General features: G+C 32.2%; 1 protein-coding gene across 1 annotated transcript; it reads right to left on the reverse strand.

The window, feature by feature from the left end:
- Positions 1 to 965: 965 nt before the first annotated feature.
- Positions 966 to 3,208, reverse strand: LOC140447019 (uncharacterized). Its single transcript, XM_072539607.1, has 2 exons — positions 3,085 to 3,208; positions 966 to 1,436 (listed from the first exon to the last, which is right to left on the reverse strand). The coding sequence occupies exons 1-2, from the start codon at positions 3,094 to 3,096 to the stop codon at positions 1,056 to 1,058; spliced, it is 393 nt and encodes a 130-aa protein (XP_072395708.1). The 5' UTR covers positions 3,097 to 3,208; the 3' UTR covers positions 966 to 1,055.
- Between the last annotated feature and the right edge of the window lie 15,997 nt (positions 3,209 to 19,205).

Below are 19,205 nucleotides of genomic sequence, written 5' to 3' on the forward strand. Positions count from 1 at the left end.
ATGCCATTTGTTTCAAGTTTGTTTCTGAAATAAAAATTAGTTCTTTATAAATGCCCTGTTTTATTTTGTTTTATTCATGTTTTCGATTTTGAGTGGATAAAGGATAAAATTTTTGTACTTTCATATATCAATAACTACTTCCCTAATAGGCATGGACTCTTAGTACTTGGGCATTAAATGTACCTTGTCAAAGTACACAAATGTTCAATAGAAACGTTTTTAGTAAAACTAGCGGCTCCGGCGCAAAGCAGTTTTTTTTTATTTTTTAAAAACATGGTTCGCAGGAATGTTATTTTTTTTTCCAATCACCCATTCAATTATGGTTTAGAAAGTGACCTGCGTACGTAGATTCTATTTTTCTATTATTGAAAGCTTTTTTGTGTTCTGGTATGTTTGTTAAAAGTTCTACCAGTTTGACCGATGTAAACTTTTGGGCAGTTGCCACATTTAAGGTTGTATATACTACAGTGTAAGTGCTTTTTCTTTTGGCTGTTGTTGTTCTTAATACATCTGCCTGTTGTTTCTTATTGGTCTTTCTTTTTTATGTTGGGCTATTTTTGTTGATATCTTGGCTGTAAAAGTAATCGAGCAGAAGGTATTAGGTTTTTTCTCTGGTGATGTTTCAGAGCTTTCTTATGTAGTTTTTGATTTAAAATTTAATTTATTGTTTGTTCATTATTTACTGCTATTTGCTTAATGATATTTAGTTCTATCTCAAAGTTGTTTTTCGACATGAAAATTTCCTTATTAAAAATTAATTAAATTAAATTAAGTTAATTAAAAATTAATCTATGTAACATGCTGTAGTAGGCTGTACCATACAAACAAACATTACCCATGCCGTTCTGAGACTGTGAATTTGCGCACAGTACGTACGTTCAGGATTATATATCGTTTGTAGAAAATATATCATAGGTTAATATTAAATTTGGTTGTTTGTAGTATTTGAATAAAAATACTATGCATTTTATATATACAAAATTTTATTTTAATTTAATATCAGTTCCATAAACAGTCACCAATTACGATCATTCCGTTTTGTTGCGAATTATTTTTTAACCATGTAGACCCAAATGGCCAGCTCCCAATCCATGACCCCATCCGCCAAGTCCAAGACCCAAACCGGCGTGTCCCAATCCCAATCCAAGTCCTAAGGCACCAGGGGCAAGAATGGCACCGTGTCCGTTGGGTCCAGTTGGTCCTACAGCTCCGTGTCCGTTAACTACTCCAGCGGGTCCAGCGGCTCCAGCTCCGGTTACGACTCCAGAGGGACCGGCTGCTCCGGCTCCAGTGACGATTCCAGAGGGTCCAATTGGGCTAAGGGCGTGTGGGTTGACGAGACCGGCGTGTCCCCATCCTCCCAAGCCCAAACCCAAACCCAAACCCAGGTGGGAGGCAGAGGCGGTAGCTACCATAGCGACGAAAGCGAAGACAATCTAAAACAAAAAAGAATATATTAAGTATCGCTACAAGAAAATACTCCTAATTAGACAAATTTGTTTAATTTTGGACTACGTAAAAGTTGGTTAGATAGATTCAAGCAAAATGTTTTTGTACTCAGTCAAATAAGTAATTCAATTATTTCTGTCATAGTTGCTGAACTTCCCTAATATCTATCCAATCATATAAGTAGTATCTAATGCTAACACTGTGTCAACTGAAAAATACGACAAATGCATCAAATAGAAAACACAGAACAGAACAATACTATACAAAATAGACTGAAAAGATCACTGGCTAGCTAAATCAATGACATAGAAAGATCGAGAAAATCAAATTATATTTTCATCAGAAATGATGAAATTAAAAACCTGACAAAAAAGACAAAGAAAAATAAAAAAAGAAAAGAAGAAATAATGTAAAAGTAAATAAAGAGAGAAATGTGGTTAAATACCTTTTACTTCGCTTTTGTGGAATTATTGTCAACAATATCAAACATGTTGATGATACAGCTATAATAGTCAACAATTTGGGAGACTTTCAAAGACTTTTTGATAAAGTATCTATGGTTAGAGTGACGTACAGTTTACATATCAATATCATAAAAACCAAAATCATGGTCCTTTTCAAAAAAAGTTTTTAATGGACAGGTTTAATTTATCAGTACAAATATCTTAAAATTATTGTCAAAGAGACTAACCAACATTTAGAAGAAATTCGTTCACGCATTGAACTAGCTGTAAACTTTGTTCGTCAAACGGAAAAACTGTTAATAGCACCGTATTTTTCTAAGACTCCAAAAACTAGAATGGTAAGGTGTTTTGTGTTTTCCTTACTGATGTACGGTGTTGAAAGCTGTATAATAAACAATAAACTCCTTTAAAAGAACGAGGATTTTGAAATTTGGTTCTACAGAAGAGTTTTCAGACTGTCTTGGATGGATAAAGTCTTAAATCAGGCAGTGCTTAAAAGACTTAATATTAAACCTAAAAATTTTTCATTAATATCAAGAAGAAAAAACTTAAGTTTCTTGACCACATCTTTAAAGGTACAAGATATGAGTTCTTACAGCTTAAAATGCAAAGAAAGATAGTGGGACGAAAAAACGTGAAACAGAAGAATTTCTTGGCTCTGAAACCTTTGTGAATAGTGCGGAATAACGTCGGTCGAATTATTCCATGCAGCAGTTTTGAAAATGCAAATAACCATGCTGAACAGCAACCTCTACAAGGGACGCTGAATGCAAGAAGAAAACTTTTGTAAAATAAAGGCCTTTAAGAGTGAAAACTTAATTTGCACAACTTTAAGCAGACACTAACATTAAGGAAACTTTGCCAAATATAATAAGAGACAACTACTGGTACAAAAGTCAGTCCTATATATTATGCTCTAACCCATTTCTGATACGAGTATAATACCTTTCTACACAAAAACCGCAAATAACTAAATTTAACTGGCAACTAAACAAAAACTGCAAATAATTAAAAAAAAAGGATGGTAAAGGGAGGCTACTAATAAATGTGCTTGCTTACTAAAATTTTTTTTTTCCATCAAATTTGTTATTGTTTTAGAGTTTTCTTAAATTAATCTGACCACAAGAATAAAAATAGGGGATACAATTGTTATAGTTCAAAAACTACTTACCATGGAGTTCATGTTGAGTAGTTGACTGAGACACAGGACCAAACTGATACTATTTCCATTTTACCCTGTGTTTATATACATATTCAAATACCGAAAATGACCTTCGACAACATTTCGCCCCGTCGTTATGCCGATAAACGATTGTTCTTTCGAATTAAACAAACCAATGCACTGGCCATAAGTACTGTGTACCCATAGCGCCCATAATAAATGAGCTTTGATTTTTTTATCGATTTTCTGGTACGCGATAACCGGTAACGACTATTCTCATTGTTGGTACTGGCGTGAAAGGAGAAACATTATGTCAAAGTTTATACTAAATAAATTTATTGTTGTAAAAACGTTCTACGAGAATTTGTTAGTGACAAATTTGTGTTTGTTTGCTTGTTTTTTCTTTATTCAGATATTGTCTTATTCAATACAAAAAGAGTCGACCATAGTAATTATAGTCAAAACTTAACATATTCATTTAAACTTGTGTTAAACATTATTTCTTAATTTTACCGCCTATTATAAATGGTTTGACAACAATATCCAAGAATATTTTCACAAATAAAATCACAAATCGGAATATTTGGTGTGCATGTTCATCGTTTGATGTGCGTTTGTGCATGAAGAAAAACCACAGTTTAAGGGGTTTTAAGTCATCTACTTCGTAAATTAGGAGATGTAAAGTAGATATCTCAGCTTACTTATGATATCCACAAGTCCTCTTCTTCCTAGATACCGCCGTAATGTTGTTTATTCTACTAAACTGCGAAAATGTTCAGATTAAAGCCATATTATGACTCTACTTATGGAGAAAATTCACTCATTATAGATACCTATAATATCAAAAAGGTTCTTTGTGCTATTAACTTTATAATGAGTTTCAAAAGTTATAATCAAAGTGGTTGTATATTGCAAGCGGGTTTGTCATATTTCGCCCATTCTGTGAATTATCATAAATAAATCTTCCTTTTGTATTCCAAAGCAGTTAACAACGATAATCCTCTACAAGTACCTGCCTAATACTTTCATTTGATTCTTTTTCTCTTCTAAAGGTTATTAAATATGTTTTTTATTTCTAATAAGTATTTTCATATTTTATGAACCTATTAAAATCCCATTATTCATTATAGCAGTCATTAAAAAGACAATGTTTACTATCCATGTAATTACTACAATCCCATTTCTTCCAATATATACTAAAAATATAATTTTGTAACGAAATTGTTGAGAATCTTTGATTTTATGTTTTTCGTAAGGTTGCTGCCGTGAAGAGCGGCAACGTTGTCAAAAAAATTCTTATTTAGTTTGCATAGTATCCTTCGTACACTGCATTGTATGTCTAAAATACGCAATAGGTGACATATAATGATATTATTATTTTGTCGTTACATCTTTTTTTCTGATGTTTTTTAATTGTGAGAGCAGAAAGATTTTTTTGTGCAGCAAATACTTGGAGTAGCTGCTCATGATCCAAGGAAAAACAATTACAATTTTGGTGAATTGGACAGTTTTCTTGGGTCACTTAAACAATATGTATATTATATAGAGTACCGAGGTAAGTTTGCTGCTATGACTGAAGATAGTTCATTGCTCTTAGTCGTTATGACTCTGGAAATCCATAGAGTTTATTCGGAGTTTTAGTTTCCGTCAGCTATATCTTGGTCTTTTTAACAATTTAAGAAAACCTTGTTTTTTTTGGGTGAGCAATATGTGGCTAATTTTACTATTTTCTCGATGAAATTATTAACACCAAATGTTATTACCTGTTGTCATTAAAACAACTGCTAAAAAAAAGCAAAAAACTACGATATACATATGATATTTGTGCATTTATCGGGGACTTACGACCCGTACAAATATTACAACTCTGGTAAGGAATGTCAAAATTCTGAAAAGAAACACAGAAAAATACACAAAACTGTGTATCAAAATGGGGATGATAATTATATGATTTTGACGCGAAGATTTTTAAAGGCATGAACTGGATTGGTGGACGATGTCTTCTTACGATTAAGGAAGGGTCTCTATGTTAAAGGTAACTAAGTGCCTTCATCTATTTTATTGAGACAATTTTGGCGATTTTCAGTTTCAATAGCTTATAGAATACTTCTTTATATAATTAGATGGAAGCTAGTTTTAGATTTTTTTTATGATCTGTACGGAGATGATGTTGACCTACAGCAAAAATTGAATCGTAATTTCGAATGAAAATGGAATGTTCATAAGATCTATTTAGGATTCTTCAATTGGTTTGGCCTATGTAAGGTCATGAACAGTCTGCAGAAGGAATTTCGTAAAATCCGTGTTGTTTGGGATGTGGTCTGCAGACGGTTCAGACAAAAGATGAATGTTTTGGGTGAGAGGTAAATACTGTCGTTATTCCCTTTGATTTGAAAATTTTATCGGTTTTGTCAGTGATACATTTAATATAAAGACAAAAGCTTTTTTATAATAAGGGCCTGATTATTTCAATTAAGGTTAAATAAAAGAAATATGCCTGTGGATGCTTCTATTGATATGATGTAGAATCTATACCTAAAGAAGGATATTAGAGACTGAAGACTAAAGAATTTGTGAAGATGAACGATACGAGTTGGCATAAAAATAGCGGATGGTAACAAATAGAGTAATAGAAACCTTGGGGTTGCTTTTTGTTTACGAGTACGTCGAGGAGTTGTAATGATGAATCAGTTTCCATCTCCATCTCCAAAGTGCTCGGATCTCGAAGTCTTCCATGAACTTATTGTCAATTACTGGAGAGAGTTGAGAGCCCATTGAGGCACCATCGACTTTCTAAAATTGTGTTACCCTTCTTTAATAATGGCTTCTATAATATTTTTTAATCTTGTGTTAACAATTTTGGAGCGTATTTTATGGATTATATTCAAAAAACTGATAGTCTATAGAGACGTCTACAGTTTTTCCAATATTTCATATATGTAACATGTAATTAGCGTTTCTAAAGATTTAATTACTGTATAAATAAATTATTATCCTACATAATTGAATATAAATTTGCAAATTATCTTTTATAAGAACATTATCCATTCAATACAATTCTGTTTTATTTCATTATACATATATGTATCTGCATACATCGAGTAAGAAAAGTAGTGTTACTTTAGATAATTTGTTATGTTTGACATTTAGAATTATTTCTGCTTTGTGTTTTACTAATTAATATGGAAAATTATTGGAAAATATCTCACAAGAGTTATTACGATAATTATTGACATGAATGTACCTTTTTTTAAAAAATTTTATGAGTTTAATATTTAAATATAAATACTATTAAATGATTAATACTAAAATAAAAGCAAATAGGAAGAAATTATTTTGAAACTTTTCTTATTTGAGAAAGCAATTTAATCACTTATTTATACCGCTTGTAGGTAGATTACTCAGTACTCTGAATGATGTGGCAGATATAAATTGTTTATTATCAATATAGTTTGTGTATGTACTACATTTTTATGTTTTTTAAAGCGAAGCTTCCATACTGGCGTTGTATCACTTTTTTCTCTATAGTAAAATGCTAAGTCGAGCGTCACGGAACTAGCGCCACAAGATGGCGACGTCACGGATCTTCACATCGATTCTCTACTCTCTTCTTCTTCTTGCATAAAAGAGCCAGTCTTTTCACCTCCAGATAAATATTACCTATCCGACACATAGTTATCTGGAGTATAGACTATATTCACAGAATAAAATATATCCGTCTTTTCACGTCAAATTATGTAAAATTGTCTAAATTTTGACTTCTCGCTAGGTTATAGAATGTTGCTGTAGATTAGAACGGTTGAATCTTTTCAACTTTACAGCCACTTCCATTAGATAAAATAGTAGTAGTTCTGTTACGTATCTGGTTTTATTATGCAATTAAACATAGAAAATTTCTTCATGGATTGTTTAGTGTATTCCTTAAAAATGGCTTCACTGTATAATCAGAATCTTTAAGCAACAACCCATTACTATTATCTCCATTTAAACTGCTTATCAATAATACAGAATTATTTATACCTATATATTTTTCATTTTGGAATCCTAATAGGTACTACTATTATTTAATCAGTAGCACCAATATCTCTTGGAAAACGTTAATGAATCTATTTTTGAATTGTCAAAATTATAAAAACATTAATGCCGAAAATAAGTGAAGAAAGAGAGGTAGAATACCTACTTTTATATTCTTTTATTAACAACTATTTACAATATATTCTCAGAATATAGATCTCTGTCGGATTACTTAATCTTAACCTCTTAAAAAGTCTTTATCATTACAAAAATTAAAATGGTCGATTCTGCCTCAAATATTAAATTCTCGTACTATGTTTATAAACAATAAACATCACAACCTTGCTTGAAACTAGATCGAGAAATTGCACACAGGGTACGGGCTGGTTGATTTAACTGGAAGCTAATGGGTACTTTAAATCGAAAAATTGGGAACATGTTAAAAGGAAAGATATACAAGAGTGTGGTGAGACCTGAGTTGGTGTATGGAGGTGTGGCGTATGGACGTGTGGCCAGTAAAAAATATTCAAAAAAAGAAGATGAATGTAGCTGAAATTAAAATTTACGGTGGATGTTTGGTAAGACTAGAAGAGACAGGATAAGGAATGACTTGATTAGGGAAACAGCGGAAACGGCGGTGGAACGAGGGTGACTACAGTCTCAAAAAAGACTCAGGAACAAAGACTGCAATGGTTTGGTTATATCAGGCTTAGTTGTGAAAATTATGTGGGACGAAGGATAGAGCTGTAAGAAGTTGATGTAAGAAGAGATAGAGGAAAAGGGGAGAGGAGATGGAAGGACTGTGACAAAGACTTGATGGACATAAATGAGTGGCGATGAAGAGTAAGGAACGTGTATCTCTAACAAGGGAAAAGCTGAGGAAGACGAAGAAGAAGATTACACAACTTATTTCTACTTAAAAAAATTGAAGGTATTCCCGAAATTTAAGGAAACTAAAAATATTTCCAAAAGTAGTAGGTTTAGGTATAGAGAATGCTTCATGAAAAATGAAATATTAAAAAAAAATAAAATATAGGGTTGTAAATTTAAAAAAATATGAAAAAATCATAATTTTTTTTTGTAGTTCACCCTGTACACGAATATTTGTCAATGATATCTGTTAAACTAATTTCAAAACTAGAACATATTGTTTATCTTATTATGTAAAATAAATAATTATTAATGTATTCCTTCGTTATATACAGAGTGTTCATTTAATAGCGATATCGAAATCAAAATGGTGATAATTCGTTAAGGACCATATATAGTAAATGTGAAACTTCATATTGTAAGAACAAGCATTATGAGAGGAATCTAAGTATAGAAATATAAGAAAATATACAGGGTGTTTTCTTTAAAAAAATGTATTTTTGCTTTACCAAGTAGATATTAATCATCCTGTAGAATTCGACATATTTTTCAAGCGTAGAGAATATCATTGTCTACATTTTTTCTAAATAACTTTTTTGGATGTATATTATTGGAATTATCGACCAATGTTCAATTAAAAACTCACCCAGGAGAAAGTAGAAAATTGTATATATAAATTAGCGTTGGGACATATACCGGGTGGTCCAATAAGCCGATCTCTCGGCTATATATCAGAAACAATTCATGTTATAACTTTAGGAGAACAAATTCCTTAGTAAAAGTGGCCAAGAGAAATCGCTGGAAATAACTTTCAAGTTTCTGGGTTAACCGTTAGGGGGCGTAACTTGTGAAGAAGAATTTGAAAACCAGTTTTTTGTGAAATATGTCCAATTATACCAAGTGTTAAATAAGTAAACTAGAAAGAGGCCTAAATTCCGCACAAAGTTGTTCAAGTACTTTTTTTTATTTTTTCAAATAAAGGGTGGGGGAGAGTGGGAAAGTATTTGTGGATAAATACCTATAACTTTGGTTTGGATTAAAAAAAAATAAAATTTGTTTTTCTTCAAAATGTTTAATAGAAACACCTATTTATTGTAAATTATAATGGAACTGGATTAAATTCGTAAAAAAATGGCGCAAACCGCATGTTGATACCTTTTGTCGAACTCGAGATATGAATAAAATCGCATAAACATAAGTAAGGATAGTATTGACCCACTCTTTATTATAACTTAAAATTAAATATGTGAAAGATCATACGAGTATCTGGATCTTTAAAACTTAATGTCCAATTAAATGTTCAAATTGTTTTCCATCGTTGTCCACACAAAGATGTAATCTTTCGCGCGTAGACATAACAGCTGCTTCAATGTCAGCTGCTGATATACTATTTATTGCGTTTATAATGCGCTGTTTCATGTCGTCTCGAGTGATTGGTCGAGTTTGGTACACTAAGTCCTTTAATCTTCCCCACAGATAAAAGTTCAGATATGTTAAGTCTGGAGATCTAGCTGGCCATGAAAGTATACTTCCCCTTACAATCCATTTATTTGGATAAATTGCATACAAATAATCTCAAACTCGTCTGGAAAAGTGCGCAGGACACCCTTCATGTTGTAATATCATATCTCTTCTTGTTTGTAAGGAAATATCTTCCAATAAAACAGGCAACTGATTTTCCAGAAAATCCAAATATGTTTCGCCATTTAAAGTTCTATCAAAGAAATATGGACCTACGATCTTTCCATCAACTATACCACACCAAACATTAAGACTACATCTACCTTGAACCTACACCTCATGTATCAAGTGCGGATTTTCTTCAGCCCAATAATGCATATTATGCAGATTAACACCACCCGCACTATTAAACGTAGCCTCGTCTGTCCACAAAATCTTTGACATGATATGCGGTGTTCTGCTAGCAGACCTAACATCCAATTGCAGTAATTTAGCTTTGCATTAAAAGCTCTCTTATGTAAAGCTTGGTGGAGAACTACATGATAAGGATGCAGTCTAAAAAAGAGAACAACAAATATTGGGGAAAAAGAAACCACTGTATTTACTAAAAGTCAACAAATCTTGAAAAATCCACAATTGTTTCACAAGATAAATCGTGCATAAGTATTTTTAAGAAACGGATAAAAGGATAAAAGCGCCGTGTTACCGTTTTTATCGGAATATTAAAATAACAGTTGAATCTAAAGTTTAAAGGTAATTCCAAGTTTCTGACCTAAACGTTCACTTTATAATATGAAAAACCAGCCTGTGATGTTTTAAAATCCTTAGAACAGTAGTGTTGGGTATGTGTAATTCTATAGAGATTTGCCGACTACTTATATGTGGATTCTATTGAATTAAAGCAAGAACATTGATTGAATTATCTTCGGTCATACCTCTACTACGTCTTTTAAAACAAGGACGATGAAAACTACCAGTTTTTCTTAATCTTCTTGCCTTTCTTTCAAATACTTCTTTGCCATAATGTCTCCTGTCAGGATATCTTACAGAATATATACGTGAGGCAATAGCGGCATTTTGGTGACATTCGAAAAAAACTCCAATCATATCATACAATTCTGCATTTGATATACTCATCACGAATTATTAGTAGTGATAATTAATTACTAATATTACCAATATTAATATCTATTGAAAAAAGTGCAATCTTTAATTCGAATTATAATATAACACTTCTTAACAATGTTTAGATTGCTGTCAATAAATAAACAATATGAACTCCCCGTCAAATTCATTGTCGTAGCCTACTTAGTTTCAAAAAAACTATTTTTAATCATATGAAATCACAATGGTCAAAACAGGTATCAACATTAAGATTTTTCTGCTACAAAAAAATTTAAAAGTACCTACTGACTTATTTTTTAATTTAATTTATAATACAGGGTGAGTCAATACTATACTTACTTATGTTTATGCGTTTTTATTCATATCTCAAGTTCGACAAAAGCTATTAACATGCGGTTTGCGCCATTGTGTTACGAATTTAATCCAGTTTCATTATAATTTACAATAAATATGTGTTTTTATTAAACATTTTGAAGAAAAACAAATTTCAATTTTTTCTATTCGAAAGTACCCTTTACCTATGACAATTAAAACTAAATGCAATTATTTTATAGTAGATATAAATTAATTCATCCACACTCTTTCTAATGACACCAATTTCGTTAAAATCGGTTGATCCAAACCAAAGTTATAGGTATTTATCCACAAATAGTTTCCCACTCTCCCCAACCTTTTATTTGAAAAAATAAAAAAAAAGTACTCGAACAACTTTCTGCAGAATTTAGGCCTCTTTCTAGTTTACTTATTTAACACTTGGTCTAATTGGGCATATTTCCCAAAAAACTGGTTTTCAAAGTTTACTTCACAGGTTACGCCCCCTAGCGGTTAACCCAGAAACTTGAAAGTTGTTTCCAGCGATTTCTCTTGGCCAGTTTTACTAAGGAATTTTTTCTCCTAAAGTTATTACATGAATAGTTTCTGATATATAGTCGAGAGATCGGCTTATTGGACCACCCGGTACAATTGCTTTGAATCCCTTGTGTGGGATGCACCAATCTTCTAAAAAAAGACTTATTCCAAGACCTGCTCTAATTACGATCATTTCCAATGACTCTGTATGTTGAAGTTTATTAAGTGTTGTATTTTCTAAACCTTTTAGTAGTTTTGTTAAAACCAATTGTTTTGATTTGTGGGATTTAATTATTCTTCTTATTTTCTACTTTGGTATACATAAATACAGTTATATATTAGTTTTTAATAAACAAAAAATTATTATTGATTATTTGTACAAAAAAGCAGAAAATAAACTTTATAAAACACTTTAAGAAAAATACGGATGTGATTTTATTCGTGTCGCTGTCGTCGAAAATTGAAAATGATTTAAAGTGTTTCGAAAAGCGACCAAGACCATGGATTCCAGCTTGCAGCGTTCCAGCAGCGAGTCCGCTCGTGTACATAATTATAGAAGAGGGATTTTAAAACTCAAATATGTTCTTCACAAAGTACATCGTAATTTTCATCAGAGTGCTTTTTCCTAATTAAAGTAATTATAAAGTAGGATCTCAATCAACACAAGATCTAAGGAATAGCGATTTTAATAATGTAAAAGGACCAGCTACTGGATATAAAACAGTATGTTACGGCAAAAGAAAATTGCAAAAAAATAAGGTGTATCTTTATATATAATGTAGAATACTTTTCGTAAGAAAAACATTTCAAGGCAGTTGAAAAATTAACTAAAACATATACACAAAGTAGCTTGAAATAACTGTGAGAATTACCAAGACGCTTTTTCTGCGTTATATGACATGACTGCTTTAAATCGTTGACTGCCATCGTAATAGATTTTGCTTGAAAATTATTAGGTTTGTTCTAGCATCACTTTGAAACGGTTTGAAATTATTCGAAGCATGCGCATTTGTTTGATAGCGTTCAAGCATCCAAATTACTAGTTTAAAACTACTAGTCGAGCATTCTAACAAAAGTAAATTTTCCCATCATCAAGCCCAACAAACCTAAAGATAAGCCCACTTCTTACCACCCCATCTGGCTTACCTGTAGTATGTGTAAAATCTTGGAAAAAATTTTAAACCTTCGTCTAGTATGGCACCTGGAAAATAATAATCTACTTTCCCCTTATCAAAGTGGCTTTCGAAGAGGTAGATCGACGTCAGATAACCATGTTGCTTTACAAACCTCAATTAATGAAGCTTTTGCAAACAACCAAAAACTGATTGCTATTTTTTTGACATAAGCCAAGCTTTTGAGAGAACTTGGAGACACTGCATTTTGAAAAATCTAAGCGATAACGGGATTCAAGGTAACATACTAGCATTTGTAAACAATTTTTTAAATAATCGATCAATAGAAATTAGAACAAATGGCCTTAAAAGCTCAACAAGACCATTAGACAATGGAATCCCTCAAGGTTCCATCATAAGTCCAACATTATTCTTAATAGCTATTAATAGAGTTATTCATGAAATTAGAGCACCAATTAAAGCCAATCTTTATGCTGACGACATCGTCGTTTATACTAAATCAAACAATATAAATTCGGTGTAAACTAAAATTTTACAAATTTTTTTAACTCGGATTGAAAATTGGACGTTAAAAACTGGGTTTAACTTCTCTACAGAAAAAACACATTACATAATTTTTAATAAAAACAGATCTCGGTATTCAACTTACCTAACTTTAAATAATTTAGCATTAAAACAATCAGAAGAAGATAATTTTCGAGGTTTAACTTTTACCAGAACCTTAAATTGGAACTTGCATATCAATAATCTACAACATTCCTGCCAATCTAGCTTAAATATACTCAAAATTATGTCTAATAAAGTTTGGGGCGCAGATACTAAAATATTAATAAACTTATATAAATCACTCATTAGGAGTAAACTAGATTAAGGTTTCATTTGTTATAACTCTGCAAGCAAAACTACCTTAAAAAGGCTTAACGGTATTCAATCTACAGCTTTGAGATTTGCACTTGGTGCATTTAGAACTAGTCCCACTAGTAATTTACAAGTTCTAGCTAAAGAGCCACCTCTAAACATAAGGCGACAACAATTATCACTAAACTATATTGCCAAAATTTTAATTCAAAAACAACATCCTCTTTTCTCCCAAATTTTCCACCCTGGCATCCTCTCTTTTAAAAAGACAACAAACTGTATTCCTCTAATAGAAAGATTAAAAGTTACAAATTTTAACATGGATCAACTTAGTCTATTGCTATATACAAATGCAATCTCTCCTCCATGGACAACCCGCCTACTTACCATTGACCTAACACTAAGAAAGTATCCCAAACTTCTCGATAATTAAACATCTTTTTGCAGAAATCATAACAAATTACCCCAACTACTTACAAATATTTACCGACGCCTCTAAAACCCAAGATGGACATGCTGCTGCTTACTATTCTGATGAAGAAAACTCCTACAGCATACACTTACCTACAAATTGTAGTATACTCACAGGTGAAACCACAGCTATATTAAAAGCCTTAACTTTTTTCAAAACGAGTAACAATATGAAGTGCGTCATCATTACAGATTCACTTAATGCGTTATTGAAATTAAAGCAAATTTATACAACAAATCCCATTATACAAGCAATAAAAAATGAATAAGAAACACTTCATTCCATGGGAAAGGACATAGCTTTCATTTGGGTACCATCGCATACTGCAATCTGGGGAAATGAAAAAGCAGATCAACTAGCAACTACAAGCCGTATCAACTTAGAAGATTCTACAAAAATGACAAAATATCCTTATTGTGACATGAAACATCTGATCAAAGATCATTGCAGTAACATTTGGCAAAATTACTGGGAAAATTCAGTAACCAAATTAACCCCAATATACCCAAAGGTGAACAGATCTTTGAATAACCCCACAAGTAGACGAGATCAAGTAATTATAAACCGTTTAAGAATTGGTCATACTGCTGTCACACACAAATTTTTAATCACTAAAGATCCACCGCCAATTTGCAATAACTGCTCCACTTCATTGACAGTGAAACACTTCCTGCTTGACTGCCCATGTTTCCAAAATCAAAGAAGAATACATGGAATTTCAGACGACCTCAAATCCATCTTGACAGATAAAAATTTAAATGTATTAAGTTATTTAAAAAAAATAAAATTGTATAATACTATTTAATGTACATATTCGTATTAAAACTATTGTGTTTGTCATCCCACTAATAACCCTGCGTGGTTGATGTGGTATAAGTGTTTTAAATAAAAAAAAAGTAAATTTTGATTTGAAAACTAGCATGAATTGAACGGTCAAAAGAGATTGCGGATTTTGTTCGGATTTTCAGTTAGTGACTTGCGCAGTGGAATTATTTGTTTAAGGGTTATGCTATGTTTATTTCTTTATAAATTTGATTGTTATCTTTATTATTGAATTTAAAAAAGTTTGTCACAGAAAAAGCTAGAAACTCAGTAAATTTACTTTATTAACTGCAATCAGTGTTTGATTTAATCATTTACTTGGGTAAATAGAGTAAGATTGTAAATAATTTCAAATCAAAGTCTAATAATCTTTTTTACCCTTTAATTTACATTTATGTTTTTTAGGTATTTAATGTCAGACTAGTCAGACTCATCACTCAGATGATGATGATGTGATGATGATTATGAGTTATTTTTTCATAATACAAAGAGGCCCAAAAATGAAAAATATGCAAGTAACTGTCCCTCTTTACAATGACAATGACATCTTTATGATATTGGTCAAAAATTTGAACAAAGTAATTTTTAATATCAGACTGGGGGATATGGAAAACTTTCAGCTTATACACAGACACTTATATTTTTGTTGTACGCAGGTCATGCAATAGCTTCATTTAGAGATGTAGCTGACCGCTTCGACATTACACACGAAGACTACGTAAGACCAGGAATATCTTCGAGAAGAACAGGATCCAGAGGATATTTAGATCCACCCATAGACTGATCGACCACCTGATCAGGGTCTAGAAAACCAGGCATGCAGGGAAGTAGCTACGTTTGCCGATACAAGTACCTACAGAAGCAGACGAGGACACCACCAAGGAAAATCCAGGAGCCGAGAGGAAGAAGTAACAAACGCTGGCGGTGCAAAAGCGATACGCCGGAGAAAGAAGGATGAACTTTTATTTAAGTTGTGACATGTACATATATTTTTAAGGCAATAAACGTTTTTATTTTTCGGTAAGATAGTTTCGAAACAAATTCAGATTTCTGCTTTAATCTGGGGCCTTCTAAAAATTGCAAGACACGACCAGACGATGATAAAAGATGTTAAAGAAGACATGGGGAATCTAAAATTTGCATTCCACGACATGTCTATTCATCTAGGCAGAAATCCTAACGAATTTGTTTCTCGTACTCATACAGAGTAGATCCGAAGAAAATGAAAAAGACAGAAAAGATTTTATTTCACGTTCAAATCGTCTATGTATCTATTGATACGTATTTCGCTTTAATAAAGCTCATCAGAATAGTTATTCATAGCCGTTCTTAACGTGAAAAATAAAATTCTCTGTCTTATTAGAAGTAACAATAACATGACTTCGTTATGGACGCAATAGCGACATCTGATAGAAAAATCGGTAAGATAGTTTCGAAACAAATTCAGATTTCTGCTTTAATCTGGGGCCTTCTAAAAATTGCAAGACACGACCAGACGATGATAAAAGATGTTAAAGAAGACATGGGGAATCTAAAATTTGCATTCCACGACATGTCTATTCATCTAGGCAGAAATCCTAACGAATTTGTTTCTCGTACTCATACAGAGTAGATCCGAAGAAAATGAAAAAGACAGAAAAGATTTTATTTCACGTTCAAATCGTCTATGTATCTATTGATACGTATTTCGCTTTAATAAAGCTCATCAGAATAGTTATTCATAGCCGTTCTTAACGTGAAAAATAAAATTCTCTGTCTTATTAGAAGTAACAATAACATGACTTCGTTATGGACGCAATAGCGACATCTGATAGAAAAATCGGTAAGATAGTTTCGAAACAAATTCAGATTTCTGCTTTAATCTGGGGCCTTCTAAAAATTGCAAGACACGACCAGACGATGATAAAAGATGTTAAAGAAGACATGGGGAATCTAAAATTTGCATTCCACGACATGTCTATTCATCTAGGCAGAAATCCTAACGAATTTGTTTCTCGTACTCATACAGAGTAGATCCGAAGAAAATGAAAAAGACAGAAAAGATTTTATTTCACGTTCAAATCGTCTATGTATCTATTGATACGTATTTCGCTTTAATAAAGCTCATCAGAACATTTTAGATTCCCCATGTCTTCTTTAACATCTTTTATCATCGTCTGGTCGTGTCTTGCAATTTTTAGAAGGCCCCAGATTAAAGCAGAAATCTGAATTTGTTTCGAAACTATCTTACCGATTTTTCTATCAGATGTCGCTATTGCGTCCATAACGAAGTCATGTTATTGTTACTTCTAATAAGACAGAGAATTTTATTTTTCACGTTAAGAACGGCTATGAATAACTATTCTGATGAGCTTTATTAAAGCGAAATACGTATCAATAGATACATAGACGATTTGAACGTGAAATAAAATCTTTTCTGTCTTTTTCATTTTCTTCGGATCTACTCTGTATGAGTACGAGAAACAAATTCGTTAGGATTTCTGCCTAGATGAATAGACATGTCGTGGAATGCAAATTTTAGATTCCCCATGTCTTCTTTAACATCTTTTATCATCGTCTGGTCGTGTCTTGCAATTTTTAGAAGGCCCCAGATTAAAGCAGAAATCTGAATTTGTTTCGAAACTATCTTACCGATTTTTCTATCAGATGTCGCTATTGCGTCCATAACGAAGTCATGTTATTGTTACTTCTAATAAGACAGAGAATTTTATTTTTCACGTTAAGAACGGCTATGAATAACTATTCTGATGAGCTTTATTAAAGCGAAATACGTATCAATAGATACATAGACGATTTGAACGTGAAATAAAATCTTTTCTGTCTTTTTCATTTTCTTCGGATCTACTCTGTATGAGTACGAGAAACAAATTCGTTAGGATTTCTGCCTAGATGAATAGACATGTCGTGGAATGCAAATTTTAGATTCCCCATGTCTTCTTTAACATCTTTTATCATCGTCTGGTCGTGTCTTGCAATTTTTAGAAGGCCCCAGATTAAAGCAGAAATCTGAATTTGTTTCGAAACTATCTTACCGATTTTTCTATCAGATGTCGCTATTGCGTCCATAACGAAGTCATGTTATTGTTACTTCTAATAAGACAGAGAATTTTATTTTTCACGTTAAGAACGGCTATGAATAACTATTCTGATGAGCTTTATTAAAGCGAAATACGTATCAATAGATACATAGACGATTTGAACGTGAAATAAAATCTTTTCTGTCTTTTTCATTTTCTTCGGATCTACTCTGTATGAGTACGAGAAACAAATTCGTTAGGATTTCTGCCTAGATGAATAGACATGTCGTGGAATGCAAATTTTAGATTCCCCATGTCTTCTTTAACATCTTTTATCATCGTCTGGTCGTGTCTTGCAATTTTTAGAAGGCCCCAGATTAAAGCAGAAATCTGAATTTGTTTCGAAACTATCTTACCGATTTTTCTATCAGATGTCGCTATTGCGTCCATAACGAAGTCATGTTATTGTTACTTCTAATAAGACAGAGAATTTTATTTTTCACGTTAAGAACGGCTATGAATAACTATTCTGATGAGCTTTATTAAAGCGAAATACGTATCAATAGATACATAGACGATTTGAACGTGAAATAAAATCTTTTCTGTCTTTTTCGTTTTTATTTTTATTTTTTATTTTATTCGACATTAAAGTTAGCTGCCTATTTTACATTATAAGAAGAAGGCTATACTTTCTTAGTAACCTATGTACAAATGCTATTAAATGGCCAACAAACCAAGAATAGATAATAATCGAACAGCATTTTAGAGAGAAAAGGTATCCAGGAGTAATAGGAGCAATTGATGGGATACATGTGAAAATCGACAAACCAAATCACGACCCTGATTCATATTTGTATAGGAAACATTACTATTCTATTCAGGTAAGTCTTTGCTATATTATTAACTTGAAAGCATGTCAGTAAATATCTGCACTAACAGGATTTCAAATTATTGTTTGTTTCAATTTACATGACAATTAATGAATTGATTATTTTAAGGTACAAGCTGTTTGTGACCACTAACTAAGAATCGGGGATATTTTTATCGGTTATCCTGGTTCTGTGCATGATAGTAGAGGTTTCGGAAATTCCCCACTGAATTCCACTTTGGAAGAAAAATTTGGAGATTATTATATACTGGGTGATATTGATTACCCTTACATGAGACATATTTTGATCCCATATAGACAACCTTACAGAAGTTAAAACAAATTATAATTTGAAATTGGCTAAAAAAAGATATATAGTTGAACATTGTTTTTTTTTGTCTCCTGAAACAAAAATGGAAGCAATTATATCATTTGACACTTCGAAAGATTGAAAATGCTATTCATTGTATGAGAGCTTAATGTGTAGTTCATAATTTGTCTTTCTCTTTGTCAACCATTTTCCATCTACTCCTAAATGTAGGTCTCTCCCAATTGCTTCCATCTTTCTCTATCTTGCGCCAATCTAATCCACTGTTTGCCTGTCACTGCTCTTATGTCAACTACCCATCTTTTTTGAGGTC

The sequence above is a fragment of the Diabrotica undecimpunctata genome, chromosome 7 (assembly GCF_040954645.1).
Source record: "Diabrotica undecimpunctata isolate CICGRU chromosome 7, icDiaUnde3, whole genome shotgun sequence".
Classification (NCBI taxonomy): Eukaryota; Metazoa; Arthropoda; class Insecta; order Coleoptera; family Chrysomelidae; genus Diabrotica; species Diabrotica undecimpunctata.